We start from the raw sequence: 17,520 nt of genomic DNA on the forward strand, positions 1-17,520 counted from the left end.
AGGAATAAATCTACAGATTTTCAACTTCTAATGCACTTAATTCTTCCATATATTAAAATACAACAGGGTTCCCAGGGGTAAGGAAAAACACAGGAAAAAGTCGGGGAATTTTTATTTTCAAAATGGCTGGGTGTTTGTGGGGAGGGAAACTGCGTCATGACCCTAAGAATGGCTGTGAAGGAGGGCATTGGGAACCCTGTACAAATATATCTAGCATTTACAGTGTGAACACAAACCATTTTTTCATAACTATCCAATCTGACTGCATGGGTCAAACAAAGTAAGGCAGGTCACAGAGCTGCCTGTTCCCCCTACCCAAGATCTTGGACCCTTGAAAAAGGTTTAATGATGTGGTTTCTCAAACATTTACAGTGCGACTATACCAACCAAGGTCACCCAAACAAATGCTCTTACAAATAAGGCAATCTTGATTGCGATAGAGTGATTTTCATAAACAGATATTAGTTAGGGTGTAATATAGAAATGACATTAAAAAACACGCTGGAATTAGAGTCTACTAATTTGTAGAGTGAAGTCATTAAAGCTGTGCAATCACAGGTAGCCCAAGCTTGGTTTCTGTGGTGTCCTGTTATAAGGAAATGTATGGAGATTCATCAAAAAGTTAAATAAAATCATTGAAACGTGAAATAAAGCCTCGAAATTTTACCCGATCATTGAGAAATAGCACTTCTTTCGCTCTGCGTGGTTATTTTTTGAATTTAGCCTGTTTTAACATTTTTTCCCCCACCAGTAAGAAATAAGTAAGTAATAATATTTCTTACTGGTTCTTACTGGCTACCTGTGGTGCCGATAGATATTAGACTAATACACTTTAGTAGAACTTATTTCCATTGTTTTCTTTTGTGTCTATTTGACTTTATTATTTTACTTCACATGAATGTGCTAGTGATTAAACATCACTTGACCTGGAAACAGCTGAATACCTTCACCAAAATCAAGGGGAAGATGAGAATCTAGATAAACCACAGGGAACCCACTTAAGATGATCAATGAAACTTTGCAAAAATACATTTTTGCTAGAGTGGTTTTCATTAACCCATGAAACAAAAGATACTTATTAGATGGTAATAGCCAGATTCAAACAATAGAAAACAAAGGACTTAGAGCACAATAGTACTAAATACACTAAAATGTATTTCATAGGTTTAAGAGAATCACTCTATTTTCCTGTGTTCTTACTGCTGCTACATTTATAGCTCAATATTTATGCAATTGAAAAATCTTCTCAAAGGCGGTTGAAAAAGATACTACCATAGTAACCTTTGTGGAGTAAAGTAACCTGGCAGTAGTAGAAATCATAAATCGAATATGAAAGTGCAAAAAATATTATTTGATAGTAAATCCTTGAACAGAATAACATTGAATAGTGCTTTGAAAAAGCCCAATATACCCCATCCCAAGACACCCCAGCCCATCAGGGGCCATGGAGTATGTTGAAAAGTGGGGGGAGGGGGGGGGGGGCAGGCATTTGAAAATTAAGCAAATAAATTTATTTATATTCGTATTTTTGGCACAAAAAGTGGCTCCTTGGTCCCTGCCCATGCAGCAACTAAATAAATCTTCTCTAAAAATACAACAAAATAATAATGAAACAAAATACAACAAAACTACAAGATAAATTCATTAAAATTCCTTTATTTAAACAACATGACATAGCTTATTGTTATAATAGAACAGATGTCTGTTTACAGCTCCAACATTTCCACTGAATACAAACCAACATTCTCTTTGGCTGGTAAGGGATGTTTGTTTTTATATTGTTCCAGGAATCCCTCTAGTTCACCCAGCATCTCCAACAGAGTAACCTTCAAATCAAACAGAAAACAAGAAGCAACTAGTTTTAACATGTTAACACCTTTAATTATTGATTAGGTGCATTTTAAATAATGCTTTCTATATTGTGCTTTCTTTCTGCTTTTGTTCCCTCACTCTACAAGGTTTTCCTCAATTTGCATTCCTTATTTGGTTCTACCATTTTCTCCACCCCCCCCCCCCCCCCCAGCAAAACATCATTTCCTTTTCTCACTGAGTCTGTGTCTGAGCCTCACCTGGTCCTGCACACAGCTGTGTAAGTCCAGAAGGAGACCTTGAAGATTTGAATTCAAGACCAAAGCCGTGTAATGTGCGTTGATAATCCAGCCAGTCCAGTCTAATGCCTAATATCAAAACATATAAAACTATAAGATTTATGTGGCAATCTTTTTTATTACATTCATGAATGGTTGACCAGCTTGTATGTACTGTAATTGATTATGCATTCTTTTTGAGCACATTGGACTACTCAAAATAGTGTGCTGTGATTGGCTGAGCTTCTTGTTATCTATTCCTCATAATAGTGAGTGTATGGCTGATAAATACACAGGTTTTTAAAAGAATAAAGGAAAGAAAATCCATTAAAAAAATGAAAGTCTGTGTCTTTCTGCCTTTTTATAACATTGTTCAACTGGTTTTGTCCCTCATAATACACTCAACAAAATTACTCAATTCTGATTGGACAAGGGGAGTACAATTAAATCCCAAAATGTACTCTGTAGAGAAAACAAAAAATTGTGCAATCTTGTCTTACAATTTGGAATTCGCCTAAAGGCTTGTCCAATTTTGAAAACTTTCAAAGCATCACTTGTACCCATAAATTCCGAATTGTACTCGAGATTGTGCGATTTCATATACAAATTGAGATATGGGTTGTAGCCTGTCAGATAAAGAATTTTGACAGTAAATGTGTAATAGTCAAATAGACACATTCAAAAGAAAACAATGGAATTAGGGTCTCATAATTTAAAGAGTATCAGTCTAATATCTACTTCACATTGTAAGACTATTTCATTTTCTTACTGTAGGATAATCAAGTGAGCTGCCTTTTCTTGCAAATGAGCTTCTAGGTGCAGACTTGATGACACACACCAAAAACTTCAATAGAGCCTGTTGAGACAAATTGATGCTTTTAAAATGTTCAATAATTTGAGATGGGAGGTGGATTAGAGATGGGAGGTGGGATTTGAGATGGGAGGGGGATTTGAGATGGGAGGTGGGATTTGAGATGGGAGGGGGATTTCAGATGGGAGGGGGGATTTGAGATGGGAGGGGTATTTGGGATGGGAGGTGGGATTTGAAATGAGAGGAGGGATTTGAGATGGGAAAGGGGATTGAGATAGGAGGGGGGATTTGAAATGGGAGGGGGGATTTGAGCTGGGAGAGGGATTTGAGATGGGAGGGGGTATTGAGATGGAATTGGGAATTTGGGATGGGAGGGGGATTTGGGATGGGAGGGGGATTTGAAATGGGAGGGGGGATTTGAGCTGGGAGAGGGATTTGGGATGGCAGGGGGATTTGAAATGGGAGGGGGGATTGAGATGGGAGGGGGGATTGAGATGGGAGGGGGGAATTGAGATGGGAGGGGGATTTGGGATGGGAGGGGGGATTGGGATGGGAGGGGGGATTGAGATGGGAGGGGGGAATTGAGATGGGAGGGGGATTTGAAATGGGAGGGGGGATTGAGATGGGAGGGGGGATTGAGATGGGAGGGGGGAATTGAGATGGGAGGGGGATTTGGGATGGGAGGGGGATTTGAAATGGGAAGGGGGATTGAGATGGGAGGGGGATTGAGATGGGAGGAGTATTTGGGATGGGAGGGGGATTTGGGATGGGAGGGGAGATTGAGACGGGAGGGGGATTGAGATGGGAGGGGGGATTGAGATGGGAGGGGGGATTTGAGATGAGTAGTATAGGGCATACCACTCCTGCTTCACCCCACCAAACACAGGCTTTTCCCACGTCATTAAGATTCGCATAGTAAGTAAACTTCAAAATCATAGTAATTTTTAAATTACGACCCTGAAGACTTACCGCGCTGACATAGCGCTGTATTTGCCGGGCGAAGAGGTGTGGTATGGGTTATGCTCGTAATGGTGTCTATAAAATATTCCATTTATATACAATGGACTCGCGATACAACTTCAAAACATACACACTTTCAGGTACTTCTATATTAGACCTACGAAGGTATTGGGAGACCAACGTAGGAAGAATGAAAAGGTTAGTGGAGAGTAGCATGGAGGAATTAGGTGCCATTAAGGTTTCCGTTGTAGTGAAGGTTAATCTAGCTAAGGATGACACCGAAAACACAGTTTGGTTGCGCACGAAGATGCTAACCATTCTGGAATCGATGGATTTGGATGAGAGGCTATTCTCGCAAGTAGATCCGATATTGGAGTCACTCGCGAAATATACCCGAGAAGGCTCAGGTTGGACAGTAACGGGGATAGAAAATGCTACTATGAATGTTGCTCGTTACACACCGATTAGAGGAGGATCCTACGTACCACTACCTACTTTCATAGAAAGAAAGAAAGCTATAATAAGCGTCAGAAATAAGGATAATGAGTGTTTTAAGTGGGCAATAAGGTCCGCATTATATCCAGTTAAGGAAAATGCCTTTAGACCCTCGAAATATCCTAGCGACGACTTAGATTGGACGGACGTAACATTTCCAATGCAATTGCGTGCGATACCCGACTTTGAGGAAAAGAACGACTTAGCAATAAATGTTTATGGTGTCAGAGAGAAAACCATCGTACCATTACATATTTCAAACAACGAAGGCACGCGGATACACTTATTCTACCATGGTGAGCACTATTCGTGGGTGAAGTCCTTAAGTCGCCTGTTTGCCTCCCACAGTAAAGACGGGCATAAGAGGTATTATTGTGATGTGTGTTTACTACCGTTTAAGGATGTAAAAGCCTTGAAGAAACACGATAAGATTTGTCGAGGAACAGAGGAGCCAGCACAAAGGATTCAATTACCGGAGGACAAGCATTTAGAGTATAACGACCATAAAAGACAAAACCGAGTACCTTACGTAATTTACGCAGACTTTGAGTCGTTGTTAACACCAGAGTACGAAGACGCCGGACATACCCGGAAGACAGCCTTACACGAGATTTGCTCATTCGGATACGTCGTAGTGAGGTGTGATGGAGAAGCAGATCAACCCGTAATTTACCGCGGACCCAATGCAGCGAAGAAGTTCTTAGAATATTTGGAGGAAGAAGAAAAAGACATCAGAGTCAGACTAACGAGGACTAAGAAAACCATAGTTACGAAAGGAAACATGAATAATTACCACGCAGCACAGGAATGTCACGTATGTAACCTTGGTTTGTTGAAGTATGGTCGTCGAGTGAAGAAAGCGTGGGATAAGAACGGTGCATACTTAGGAGAAGCACACTTCAAATGCGGCAGATATGCTAAAGAAGGAGAAAAACCCGGTAAACCTTCCACACACTGTTTTCACTGTGGAGAGCCATTAGAAGAAGATTTCTACACGGATAAAGTAATGGACTGTTGTGAGATAACCGGGGAATACAAGGGCGCATCGCATTGGAAGTGTAGATACCGCGTGGATCCAGAGATGGAGATTCCCGTGTTCTTTCACAACCTTCGCGGGTACGATTCCCACCTGCTCTTACAAGGAGTTGAGGGACACGAAGTAAAGTGCATACCAAATAACAAAGAACGGTATATGTCCGTAACGATCGGTAAACTTAAATTCCTGGATTCCCAACAATTCATGGCGGACTCACTTGCTAACCTAGCAAAGTACAACGAGGATTCACCAATTTCAGATTATTACGACGCGGAAAGGAAAGGAGTGTATCCATATGAGTACATGGATTCCTGGGCGCGATTTAAAGAAAAGCAGCTGCCGCCTAAAGAAGCGTTTTACAGCAGCCTGACAGAATCGGGGATATCCGACGCTGAATATGCATACGCACAGGAAGTATGGAAGAAACACGAATGTAAGAACTTAGGAGATTACCACGACGTCTACCTGCTGTCCGACGTTGTACTGCTAGCTGACGTATTTCAGAGTTTTAGAAAAATGTCGATGTCTTATTACGGGTTAGACCCAGCCAACTTCTACACAGCGCCAGGGCTTTCTTGGAGTGCCCTGTTAAAGAAAACAGCTGCGCAGCTGGACTTGTTAACGGACTACGGGATGTACAGGTTTATGGAAGACGGCATCCGTGGTGGTGTTTGCGGGCCCAGTAAACGTTACGCGCGCGCTAATAATTCACAAGTGGAAGAATACGAAGCCGAAAAGCCAACCACTTACATATCTTACCTGGATGCTAACAATCTTTATGGGTGGGCAATGTCCCAATATCTTCCCGTAAGGGACTTCGAATGGGTAGAACCACGCGAAATAGATTACTACATGCGCGTAAAGCCTGATAGCTCTAAAGGATACGTCTTAGAGGTGGACTTGGAATACCCTCCAGAATCACATGACTTACACGATGATTACCCACTTGCCCCCGAGGCAATTGAAATACCATTTGAGCAGTTATCACCGCTACAGAAGCGCTTGTGTCCAAACTACAAGCCCTACAGAAAACTAACCCTAAATTTAATGGATAAGAAGAAGTACGTGGTGCATTACCGCAACCTACAGTTTTACGTACGCCATGGATTACGCGTGAAGAAGATACACCGAGTATTGAAGTTCACGCAGGAACCATGGATGCAGCCCTACATCGACTTTAACACGCAAAAGAGAACCGCAGCTAAAAACGACTTTGAGAAGAACCTGTTTAAGTTGATGAATAACAGTGTATTTGGAAAGACAATGGAAAACATTCGCAAGCGCGTGAGCATACGCATTGCTAACACCCGTGAAGAAGCTGAAAGGTGCGTGTCACAACCAGGGTTCGTGCGTTACGTAGATATGTTGAACTTCTTCGTAATACACATGAAGAAGGCCAACTTGCTGCTGAATAAGCCCGTGTATACGGGTTTTGCAGTGCTGGAGCGTTCGAAGCTGCTAATGTACGAGTTTTACTATGACAAGCTTAAACCGAAGTACGGTGATAAATGCCGCCTGCTTTACACGGACACCGACTCCCTAATAATGGAAATAGAAACCCCCAACATTTACGATGATTACGCAGAGGACCTAGATGAGTACGATACGTCTGGTTACCCCCGAGAACATCCACTTTACTCCGTGAAGAATAAGAAAGTAATTGGTAAGATGAAGGACGAAATGTCCGGTAAACCCATAGTAGAATACGTGGGTTTAAAGCCTAAAATGTACAGCGTTTTGAAGGAGGACGGCGCGGATAAGAAAGCAAAAGGCGTAAAAAAGTATGTGGTAAAGAAACAACTTACGCACCAGTCATACTTGGATGTTTTAAGGAGTCAAGTACCCAAAAAACATCACATGAATTCCCTGCGGTCATTTAAGCATCGAATACATAATGTCACGCAGGAGAAGGTATCCCTATCCGCATTTGACGGTAAGCGATGGATGTGTGATGACGGCGTGCACACGATAGCATTTGGACATCACACAATAAGCAGTTCTTCTTTGATGAACCCACGTGTGGGACCATCGTGAAGATAACACAAGATGGGCTGACCCTTCTTAGCTATTGCACTTTGAATCTGGTAAGTTTCCAAAGACCAATTAGGATCCGTAGCTCTTTTGGATCCTCCTTCTAATTCACCCGGTCCGTAGAGATATCGGACCGTGACGTTTCCTAATTTCTTTTCATGGGGGAAGACCGCTCTCGAACTTCTGACGTAGGACTTGTGTTCCACGTGTTTCTTTTTTATGCCATCCTTGGGTTTCATTCCCGTAGCCCTGGCCGCCTCGTTGTTCAAAGCCACGATGACCTGGGGGAGCCTCTGAGTCCATTCCCTGTTGCGTTTGGAGGGATCTTCCAGCTCTTTCCAATACTGGTACCCAAAGAGACGCTCAGCCAGGGTTTTATTGAATCTTTCGACGATGCTCTGACCCCTGTGGTACTCTGCTTCGGCTCTCCTAATCTTGGTGCTGTGGTCTTTCAGGGTCTTAGTAACCACGCCCATGAACTCCGTCCCCGCATCCACTTGCAGCAGCTTAGGCCATTTCAAGACGCGCTTATAAATCCTACCTAGGGCTTCTGCGACTTCCCCAGAATCCTTGCTGGTTATGGGTTCGGCGTCTTTGTATCTGCTTGTGATATCAACTACGGTCAAAGCGTATCTATAGGTCTTTCTTCTCACCTTGTCATGTGGTAAGAAAAGCAAATCCGCCTGATGAACTTCATTGGGGGCATTTACGGTAAAACTGGGCCTGGGAATGTACTTAGGCATGGGAAGATAAACCTGCCAGAGGGTTTGTTTTTTAAACCAATTCTTGGCCGTTTCTTCTGATACCCTGGCCGCGGCTGCAAGTTTCTTGATAGCCGACGCTCCTCTCCAATAGCCCTCAGGCCCATAGTAAATCCTTTTAAGTTTGTCCTCTACGCGGCCCATTATATGAATTCCAAAACAAGATTGATCTTGCGTCCGTTAAAATCCACCGTCTCTCCGTCCACTTTAATGGTGATGTTTATGCTTTCTACCAAATTAGATAAGTCATAGCTTAAAGAAATGGGAGTGTATTCTACCAGGTCAAATGGATTACCCTTAGGTGGAAACTTGGACATAAGAGAAGACTTTTCTCCATCGTTGTAACTATTGGCCAAATCGCAATAGACTTCGTAAGAGGATGCGACTTTCCATTTTACATCATATGTATTACCGCTATTTATCGTGGTACTAGTAAGGCCCAGGAGTTCTACCAATGAACTGTCCTTTAAATTAGCGCTTCCACTATTTTTCTTGAATTTCATTTCATGGGGTAATCCTGTGGTAAGAGTATATCCATGCTTTGCTAGCTCCTTAGCCAGTGTTATGGGGGTGTAATGGGAATCTGGCAACTTTGGTTTGTTGGCATTCACAACGACAAAGCCATTAATTAAATTATACCAAGAATTGTACAAAGAGCAACTAACCAACCGAACCTTACAGGCTTTGATGGGAGGATTCAGATAAGTGGTAAAGTCATTCTTGTCGCTTTCCAAAAAGACGATCATATATTACAGGGGACAAGTCCCCTTCTAGTGATCTGAGCGCAGCTCAGAGCAGATACGTCAAAGCTACGCCTCCTGCCAGCCCTGCGACTCCTACGAAGACCAATTCGCTATCTTTTTGTTTCTTAGAAGGCTGGTAGTAATTCTTAAACTGAGGCTTTCTCATTCTAAAGTCGGGGTGTGCTTGCGCATAAAGCTTAAAGGCGTAGTCTGTATTTTCAAAGTTCTTATCCGCCTGCATTTTGTCTTGGTAGTTCTTGTCCAACCAATCCCTGTAAGCTTGTCTTTTTTCATTCCAAGCTGCAACGTCTCGCTGATATTTCTCCAGCGCTAAATCATGCCTTTTCCTCTCAGCAGCTAATTCTCCGCTTTTGTCGCCTCTAACTAATCTATCCAAATACTGACCACCATAATTAGCTCCAGTGAATGCTAAAGCTGCGACGACTCCACCTACGACCACGCTAGCCATTATATGCTATTGGTAGAAGGGATTTTCGTGCTTTGCCCCGTTGGTAGGTATTTTTCCTTCTGTAGGTAATTCCTCAGCATAATGGCTCCGGTAACGGCAGCGGTCATCTTAGCAAAGTTGCTAAGGTTCTTACTTGGGTCCTCAGTAAGGTCCTCCTTTAGGACTTTCTTACCCACCCAGCCAATACCGGCGATGATGGAGGTTGTGATAGCGGCTTCTTGAATGGTGTCAATCAATTTGGTCGACATTATATTACGGGGTGAGAAGAATTCTAGGTCGCCGCGGTACATGGTGATAAATTTAATCCATTTCTGGAATTCTACATTTCCTTACCGGGGGCTCCTCCCTGCGTATGACAGGAGGCGCCTTAAATTCCACCTTTTGCGATGCCCGCCATTGAAAGTAGAGGCTCCCAGCGGCAATGGCAACTCCCAACGCGCCAATGACGTACCCAGGATTAATAAAGGATTCCTCTTCTTTTTCCTCCACCTTTTCCTCTTTCTTTGCTTTGTTCTTCCTGTTCATCTCCGCGAGCTTCTTTCCGGCGGCGACTCTGCCTGGAGATTTAGCCTTGGTAATCTTTTGCTCCTCTTGGGGCTGCTCTACCTTCGACTCTGGTTCACTCATTTATATCTAAGGACTTGAAGGACTTGATAAGTACTTGAGAATGACTTGACTAAGTACTTAGGGACGACTTGACTAAGTACTTGAGGCGACCTGGGTAATTCCTGAGGACGACTTGACTAAGTGATCAGGTACCTCAGCAAGTGCCGCCTGGAAGACCTTTTCGACTTCTTTGTCCTTCTTGAAGTCCTTCCAAGAGGCACCAAAGGTGCCCGCAAGTTCCTTCAAGTCGACATGCTGAGCTACGTGAAGTGCCGCAGAGGCGACTGCCATTAACTTACCGCACTTCAAGGACAACCACCCACAGGTTATCTTAAGTTCTTGGGCGATGACATAGTCCTCGCTTATGTCCTTCTGTAGTTGCTCCACGTCGTCTATGGGCAGCGCAAGTCCGAGAAGCTTGGTGGCCAGCTTAATTGCGGAGTCTGCGACGGCGTCGGTGGTCTTACTTGCAAGGGCAGCCTCGTACCTCTTATGGAACTTCTTAACCTCCTCTTCTGACAACTTATTAACTTGCTCATGGGTAAGTTCCTTGCCAATCATTTCCTTGCACTTCCCCGAAGACACAAGGATGTTGAGTTGTTCCTTGAGGCTACTTTCATCTAACTGTGTGGGGGCTTCATCTAAGAGCTGCTCAATCTCCATATATGTTAATGGAATACGGAAACCTCAAAGAGAAGATCATCTTGGAATGTTGGTGCGTTTTTAAATGCCGCATGTATTCGTGTAACTGTTCCTTGGATATTTCACCGCCGTAGTCGCTTAAGATGGTTTCCAGATCTGACTTGCTCGGAGTATAAAATACGACAAGTGAACCTATGTTTTCCCTGAAGGGCTTAGAGACGCTGGTAAGCTGCTGGGAAGGCAACCAAACGCTGATATTGTCATGTCTGCCGCTAAAGGCAAGCTTCACTAATTCGGAGGTGCGTCTTTTTACGTCGTCCCCGCAGGCAATGTCATCCAGTATGAGGAGTGTCTGTGTATCTTTAGGGAATTGTTTGTGCCAAAACTTAAGATGGCTGGATAACTCGTTGGGGTCTAAGATATCTACAAAGAAGTCGTCATCTTTCACTCCTATGCCCGTCCAGGTGCGGTTATTCACGTAGGTGGGGCATAATAGTACGATGTAGTCGAAACGGTATCTAAAGGGTCCTAATAGCTGCTCTACCACGAACTGGGTCTTTCCGCAGCCGGTGGGTCCTACTATCAGAGCGTTACAAGGCATGTGATCTGGGTTCATTTATATTTAAACTTATTCGCTAAAATATATGGAGCCAGTGGAAGCAGTGCAAAGAATTGTCGCCGACGCAAAAGATAAAAGAGACACCATAGAAATGCAAAGGGAGGAGATAGACCGGTTAAAAGAGCGCGTGCAGGAGTTGTACGATGAAATGTGCGGCCTGAAGCGCGCGGAAAGGTTTGGTGCTCTTTTGACGATGGCGGGCTGGGCAAAAGAAAGCGTGCAGGACTTCATTCGGTATCCCTTATGAGGCTTAAATAACACATAGATATAATGGAGTGCGAGCAATGTAAAAGGGGTTTTAGCAGCCGTCAGCGGTTGCAATATCACGTCGAAAGACGGGTATGCAGTAAGAAAGTAAACAACGTTACCGTTTGCGAAGACTGCGATAAGCAGTTTAGCAGCGCGCAGGCTTTGGAGTACCACTTGTAATAAAAGGGTTTGTTTAAAGAACGTATGCGTGCGCTGCGACGAGGACGTTACCGACGCCTGGCACCGACATAGATGCCTCGGCAATTACGACTTGGTTGGCGTAGCATGTTTAAAACACGGCGACGTTGCCGCCCGATGTTGTCCGGTCGACACCACAAAGGAGTTAACGCGCCGCAAGAAAGAAATCGACGAAACGTTCACGGAGTTTGACCACGTCGAAGGCGTAAGGTGGGAGAACAGGGAATACTGGGAGGCGCCCTGTGATCGCTGCGGTTGTCAAAGAAGTGACCAACATATTTGGCAGTGTTTGTATGAGGGCCAAGGCGGCTTTAAAGAGTACTTAGATCGCTTTGATGCTTGGCATGCCAGTAACGAGGCGGTAAGGAAAGCTCGAAAGTAGTAAGGGGCCTTTGATAGTAAAGCAGGGTTTGTGCAAAGAGTTTCAAATCCTGATCTTATTTTTCTTGTTGTTTGTTAGGGATCAACAATACCTCAACAAAACAACAAGAATAATAAGGACCCCTTTTAAAGGGCCTTGCAGAGCCCCTAAGTATATGCTAGCTTACGCAGCCGCATTCCTTGGAGGATTCCTGATCGCCCTTTCAATATATGGACTGTATTACATGCGAACCCCCTGCAGACTGCATTACCCCTTGTAAGCCGCCGACACCCAAACCGCGTAAAAAATACACCTGCCTTCATTGCGGCAAGGTATTCCCCGAAGGATCCTTTGTCGGGCATTGGTGCCCCGCGGATCCTAAAGCGCAGCGGACTTTAGCAGACGTACTAGTGAACTGAGGTATGAAGTTCAATTATGCAGAGGACTCTCGGGCTCATACTTAACCACGTCGAATACCCACCTGCCATCCTTTTTACCATGACTCATAACATGGGTAACGTCCTGCCCTTCGATGGCGTACCTTATCCTATCGGGTGCCCAAAGGGTGTATGTTCTTTTTTTATTCTTTAAAACCAAGCGCAGCCGGTCCAAGTCTTCAAAGACTACGTAATTCTTTATCTCGTAAATCTCCCCCACGGTTAAATCCCTCCAGTGTGTTTGTATGAACTTTAACTCGTTAAATTTATCCTTGTCCATATATTCTATGAAATATCTTTAAGTGTGTTGCCAAAGTCTCACTGGTCTTAAAGCCCTTACAGCACCACCTGCAGGGAATTCGTAGGTGTTCAGCATACGCAGTGATCTCCCTGCAGATTTCGTCGTAGTCGCTGCTTATGAGCACCTTATGGCCGTTTTCTTTGTACCTCTGTAAGAGCAGTTGCTGATCCTCAGATAACCTGCCATTGCCTTTTGGGGTCTTTAGCTCTATACAGAAACCGCGGTAATGTGTGTGCGCATTCAAGATCATTAAGTCGGGTTGGCCGCGTTGATATCCTTTCTGCCAGCACTTTATACGTTTGCCGTCCGAATCCTGCAGTTCACCTAGACCGGGTGCTAAAAGTATCTTAGGGTAAAACCTGCGGATGTAGTCCACTACCTTTTTATGTAGGTCGAATTCGTTTTCTATCTTAAAGACTAACTTGTTTGCGGTGTTAAACCGCCTTTCGATCTCGTACTTGCCGGTCTTCCTGAGGGTAGGGAGAACGTCCTCTAAAACCCAATCCTGAAATGCTTCTGCTGTTGGCATCTTAGAGCTAAATATCAATTGATACAACCCGGATTCAGTTACGTACAGGGAGTTAGGCTGTGAATAAGAGGGGAGGCGATTCACCTCCACTCTAAGTTCGCTGAGCTTTACCTTATACTTTTCACTAACGTGCACCTTAATTGCATCCTTAGGGTCTGCGTAACCCAGCGCTAGCGCCACTTCCTTTGCTTTGAAGTACAGTTTGTCGCCTTGCACTATGCATTGCAGTTTGGTTTCGTTGTTTTGAAATACGCGAAGCATTGTATATATAGCATATTTTTTATGGCCATCAATAGGCAACACTCTTTAACTGATTCATTTCCACGCTTAACTGCGCGTCCGACACCACGAAAACGTAGCAGTTTATTTTGTCGCCGTCGCCGGCATCGGTGTTCTTGTTGCGCTTGATCTCCAATGTTATGCCATCCTGCGTATTTACTAGACGTAAACCCTGACCATGTAGGTCTTCGTCGTTCGTTGTGCGCATGTCGATCCACAGCGCGTACTTATCCTTAAAGAATTCCTCGGGGCTAATTTGGTCGCCAAACTTGCGCTTTGCTTCCCTGTAGATGTCTTCGGGCTTTATTCCCTGCGAGTAGACCTTGTTTGGGACTCCGTTGATATTCACGCCGACGTTAGTAATGTTGGGGTTATGAAAGGCTTCGGAGTCGCGCTTGCCGGCCTCGTAGGGTTTGGCAAACACCAGCATTAACCCCGTGAGACTTCTTCGGGGGAGGTTAATGCTTTGGTTGATAACCTCGTCCGTCTTGTCCAAGAAGCTAAACGTCATATACATCACTACGTGGTCGTAAAGGAATGCCTTTCCGGCACTGTATTCCATACCGGCGCTACGGGCCAGCTCTTCGCTGTATACGGTCTCATACTGCAGCTCTAAGTTGGTGATAGAATAGGGATCCACGGCTCCACTGATTGCGCTGTCCATGCCTCCTATGACATTCGTAGTGTCCGCCAAGGTTACTTCAAACTGTAACTCGGATAACTGTCTGGGGTAGTATGCACCATGACTCGTAATCACTTCAAAGTCCAAAGGGATAACGTACTTGCTACCATAGGCGGTCTTTACCCTCGTCGCGTCTGCTACTGCGGTTGCTCCACTGGAGTCCGTAGGCGCTGGGTTGGTTTCACTGCGAAGCTTACGAAGGATAACGCTTCCAATTCCCTGCTCTATCTTTTGTGCACGGTCGAAGGCTGTTAGCCACAGATCCTTATACGTGGTGTACAAATCGTACCTATTCAAATCCAAGAGGGATTCCCCTGCGAACTTGATTCTCATCTTAGGGACGAGGTTCCTACCCACATTATTGACGGTATAGCGCTTGTCCTTGGTGCTTGGTTGTATTGCTAGGTCAAACCTTAAAGCCAAGGTACCAGGAACCAATACTAGGTTATCCGTTAGGCGGGGCACGCCTACATACAGGGTTTCTCCTGGCTTTGCGCTGCTGGGCGTAAATGTAACCCGGTGAAAGGTGCGTTCTGCTTTCAGTCCGCCAACCTGCTTAGGTAATACGTTGGGATTTAACTTTGAGCTTATCATATATAATGGAAGTAGAAGGAACGGATTTTGACCCCCTTACTGAAGAAGGTCAAGTTGACATTAACGACGACGAATTCGACGCATGGACTAAAGGCGCGGAAACCGACCCCCTAGTTTACGACGCAGCTTTACACAATAAATATGGTGGTAGATGGGAAAGTGCTAAGAACGCTCTAAGGCGCATGTGGCAGTCAAAAAACCCAAGCAAACCCATCCCCGAATACTTAGAGCTTCAAAACGTGGAGCAGCCCGAGGCAGCCGCGCGGGAAACCGCAGAGTGGGCAGCGCGGGAGTTAGAGCTGCGCTACGACAACTTTGATGCCGACGACGTAAAGCTCACGGAAAGAGGAAACAAGGTTCTCATAAGCGTCCAAGACCTGAGATTTCCCGACAAAGACCGCTGGACTAAACCACAAATCCTCTTCGATGAGGAGGGCAACGTTAGGGGGGACGTCTTAAGATTGAAAGGCTTTCAGCGTGCCACTAGAAGCATGTTAGAACGGTTAAGAGCCTTGACTGAAAGGGTTGAAACGGAAAAACACGTCGAGGAGCTGCAAAAGGCGTTGGAAGAAAAAGAGGCGGCGTACGAAAAGCAAAGTCGACTACTTGCTAATGCTGAGAAAAAGTTTAGTCAACGAGACATAAGAATGGAAGAAATGACAAAACACTTAGATCAGGCTTTACGTGATCGGGATAAAGCAGAAAGAGCCCTGGAGGAGGCTAAGAAATCACATACGCCAACGGCGGCGTTAGAAAAAACGCTAAAGGAAAGGGAGTCAAGCTATAAAAAGCAATTACTGCGGCTACGTCAAAGTAAAGACGAAAGCATACTACAAATTAAACGAGAAGCTGAAAAGGCTTTAGATGAAAGGGATACAGCTCGACAGGCCTTTCGCCTTGCCCTGCAGGACCTAAACATGAGTCAGGAGGAAGTTAGGAAATTACAAACCACCATAGAGGGGTCTTTAGTAGAGCGGCGGCAGTTGATTGCCGAAATCAACATTAAAGAAGAGCAAATCCAACAAAGGACTCAGGCCATCGAAGATTTGGAAAAAAACATATCCGAAAAGCAGGAAATAATTGAAGACCAGGCGCGCTCCGAAGAGGAAAGGGAGGCAGCCCAAAAGGAAGTAGAAACACTTGAAATACGCCTTGCGGAATTGCGGGCGGAAAAGGAGAAACTGGAAAAGGAGCTGGGGCTTACCACCAAGGAAAAGGTAAAAAGAGCCCTTTTGAAGTATGGTATTCCGCTGGCATTTGCGGTTGCTATTAGCACCGTAGTAGGAGTTATCCTATCCACGCTTAAGGCTACAGGCGCGGGCGTAAAGAAATTAGGCAATGGGCTGACGGACTTGGGAAAAAAGATGGCAGCCGGTCTTCCTGGGCTGCTGGGTTCGGTTGTTTCCTTGGCACTTAGGGCCGGCGGAGAACTGCTAAAGTTTGTGGGCAACAACATTTGGATCTTGGTCGTCGCTATTGGAGTGGTACTCCTGAAGAAGATGAAGGGTTAATCTTATCCTTGTGTATTACTGGTGGCTTATAGTCGTCGGGCGCCCGAGGCATCCTCGACTGGGGATAAGTAAAGATAGTATTCGCACCGCCTTGGTAATGCGGTATCAGGGGTATGGCAGTCATAGTGCTAATAGGCTTATGACTCCAAGTAGCATCCGTCGAAGGAGTGCTGGATCCTGAATAAATAGCATTTATCAAAACGTAAATAGTAGACGTAGTTGACGTACCGGTATTAATCTGAAGCTTTGCGTATTGGCAATTAGCTATCATATGAAAAGTTATCGTTGTTAAGTCTTCTGTGCTCCAAATGGGCTCATATGAGAAATGAGCCGAATCCCTTTTATTTTTTTTCGTCCTGTAAGGCAGCAACGGATGGTTATTCTCATCTACGATCCTAAACCCAATACCGTATTCATCCGCCACGCCAATGCTAATAGTGCATATAATCAATCCTAAACCCCCAACCTTCACCCACAATTCAGTGTCAACCCAATCATTGTTGGGTCCGTACCCCTCTTCCCTTAGGTAATGTAAAAACCAATCTTCCTTCGCGTGTGGGTTCATATATTTCAGCAAACATAGTTTGCTTCTAGAGACTCATTACCGTAAGAGTGCTAATGGTTGCGTGGTTATATTTTTCATCTCTCTGATTTTCTATGCTATTTATGCAAACGCTCCCGGTGTCATCTACGCGTATCTGCAGCTTTACCTTCCCATGGCAATCGGCGACCTATGTGGAAAGTCCAAACCGATAGATTTTCGTTACTGTTGGTGTTGGGCTCTGCGGAAAAATGCGCAGGCTCCCTGTTGTTTGTCTTCGCGCGCATGGGCTGCAGTACGCCATTGTCATCCAGGAAGCGAAAGCCGACGTTGGCATGGCTGCTCGTGCCAATGCAAATACTGCATATTATCAGCTTCTTCCCTGAGTAGTTAAGGCTTACGGACATGCCCGTAACATCAACCCAAGATGCCTGGGTGTATTTTTTCTCACCTGTGTAAGTCGTATAGACACAATCTACTCCAACTACGTAGGGGTTGTTCATCGCCATATATAATAACTCAGACCAACGCCTGCAGCTGCTAGCCCGGCTTTTAATAAGTCATGGTCATATTCCTCG

At 44.7% G+C, this 17,520-nt stretch overlaps 2 protein-coding genes across 3 annotated transcripts in view; one reads left to right on the forward strand and one right to left on the reverse strand.

Moving 5' to 3' along the window:
- Positions 1-1,636: 1,636 nt before the first annotated feature.
- Positions 1,637-17,520, reverse strand: part of LOC116308842 (nucleolar protein 11) — a 33,300-nt gene continuing 17,416 nt past the window's right edge. For both annotated transcript variants that reach the window (XM_089031752.1, XM_089031751.1), the window contains exons 19-21: positions 2,857-2,943; positions 2,070-2,177; positions 1,637-1,826 (exon numbers count right to left, since the gene is read on the reverse strand). In XM_089031752.1, the coding sequence (XP_088887878.1) occupies positions 1,707-1,826; positions 2,070-2,177; positions 2,857-2,943 (315 nt within the window). In that variant the 3' untranslated portion in view covers positions 1,637-1,706. The remainder of the gene's footprint in view (positions 1,827-2,069; positions 2,178-2,856; positions 2,944-17,520) is intronic.
- On the forward strand, positions 3,959-9,554 carry LOC148910182 (uncharacterized). Its single transcript, XM_089031959.1, has 2 exons — positions 3,959-7,300; positions 9,459-9,554. Exons 1-2 carry the CDS (start codon positions 3,959-3,961, stop codon positions 9,552-9,554), a joined length of 3,438 nt encoding a protein of 1,145 aa, XP_088888085.1.

The sequence above is a fragment of the Actinia tenebrosa genome, unplaced genomic scaffold, assembly GCF_029948245.1.
Source record: "Actinia tenebrosa isolate PJP-AT-01 unplaced genomic scaffold, QUT_ActTen_1.0 PGA_scaffold17__23_contigs__length_9995812, whole genome shotgun sequence".
Lineage (NCBI taxonomy): Eukaryota > Metazoa > Cnidaria > Anthozoa > Actiniaria > Actiniidae > Actinia > Actinia tenebrosa.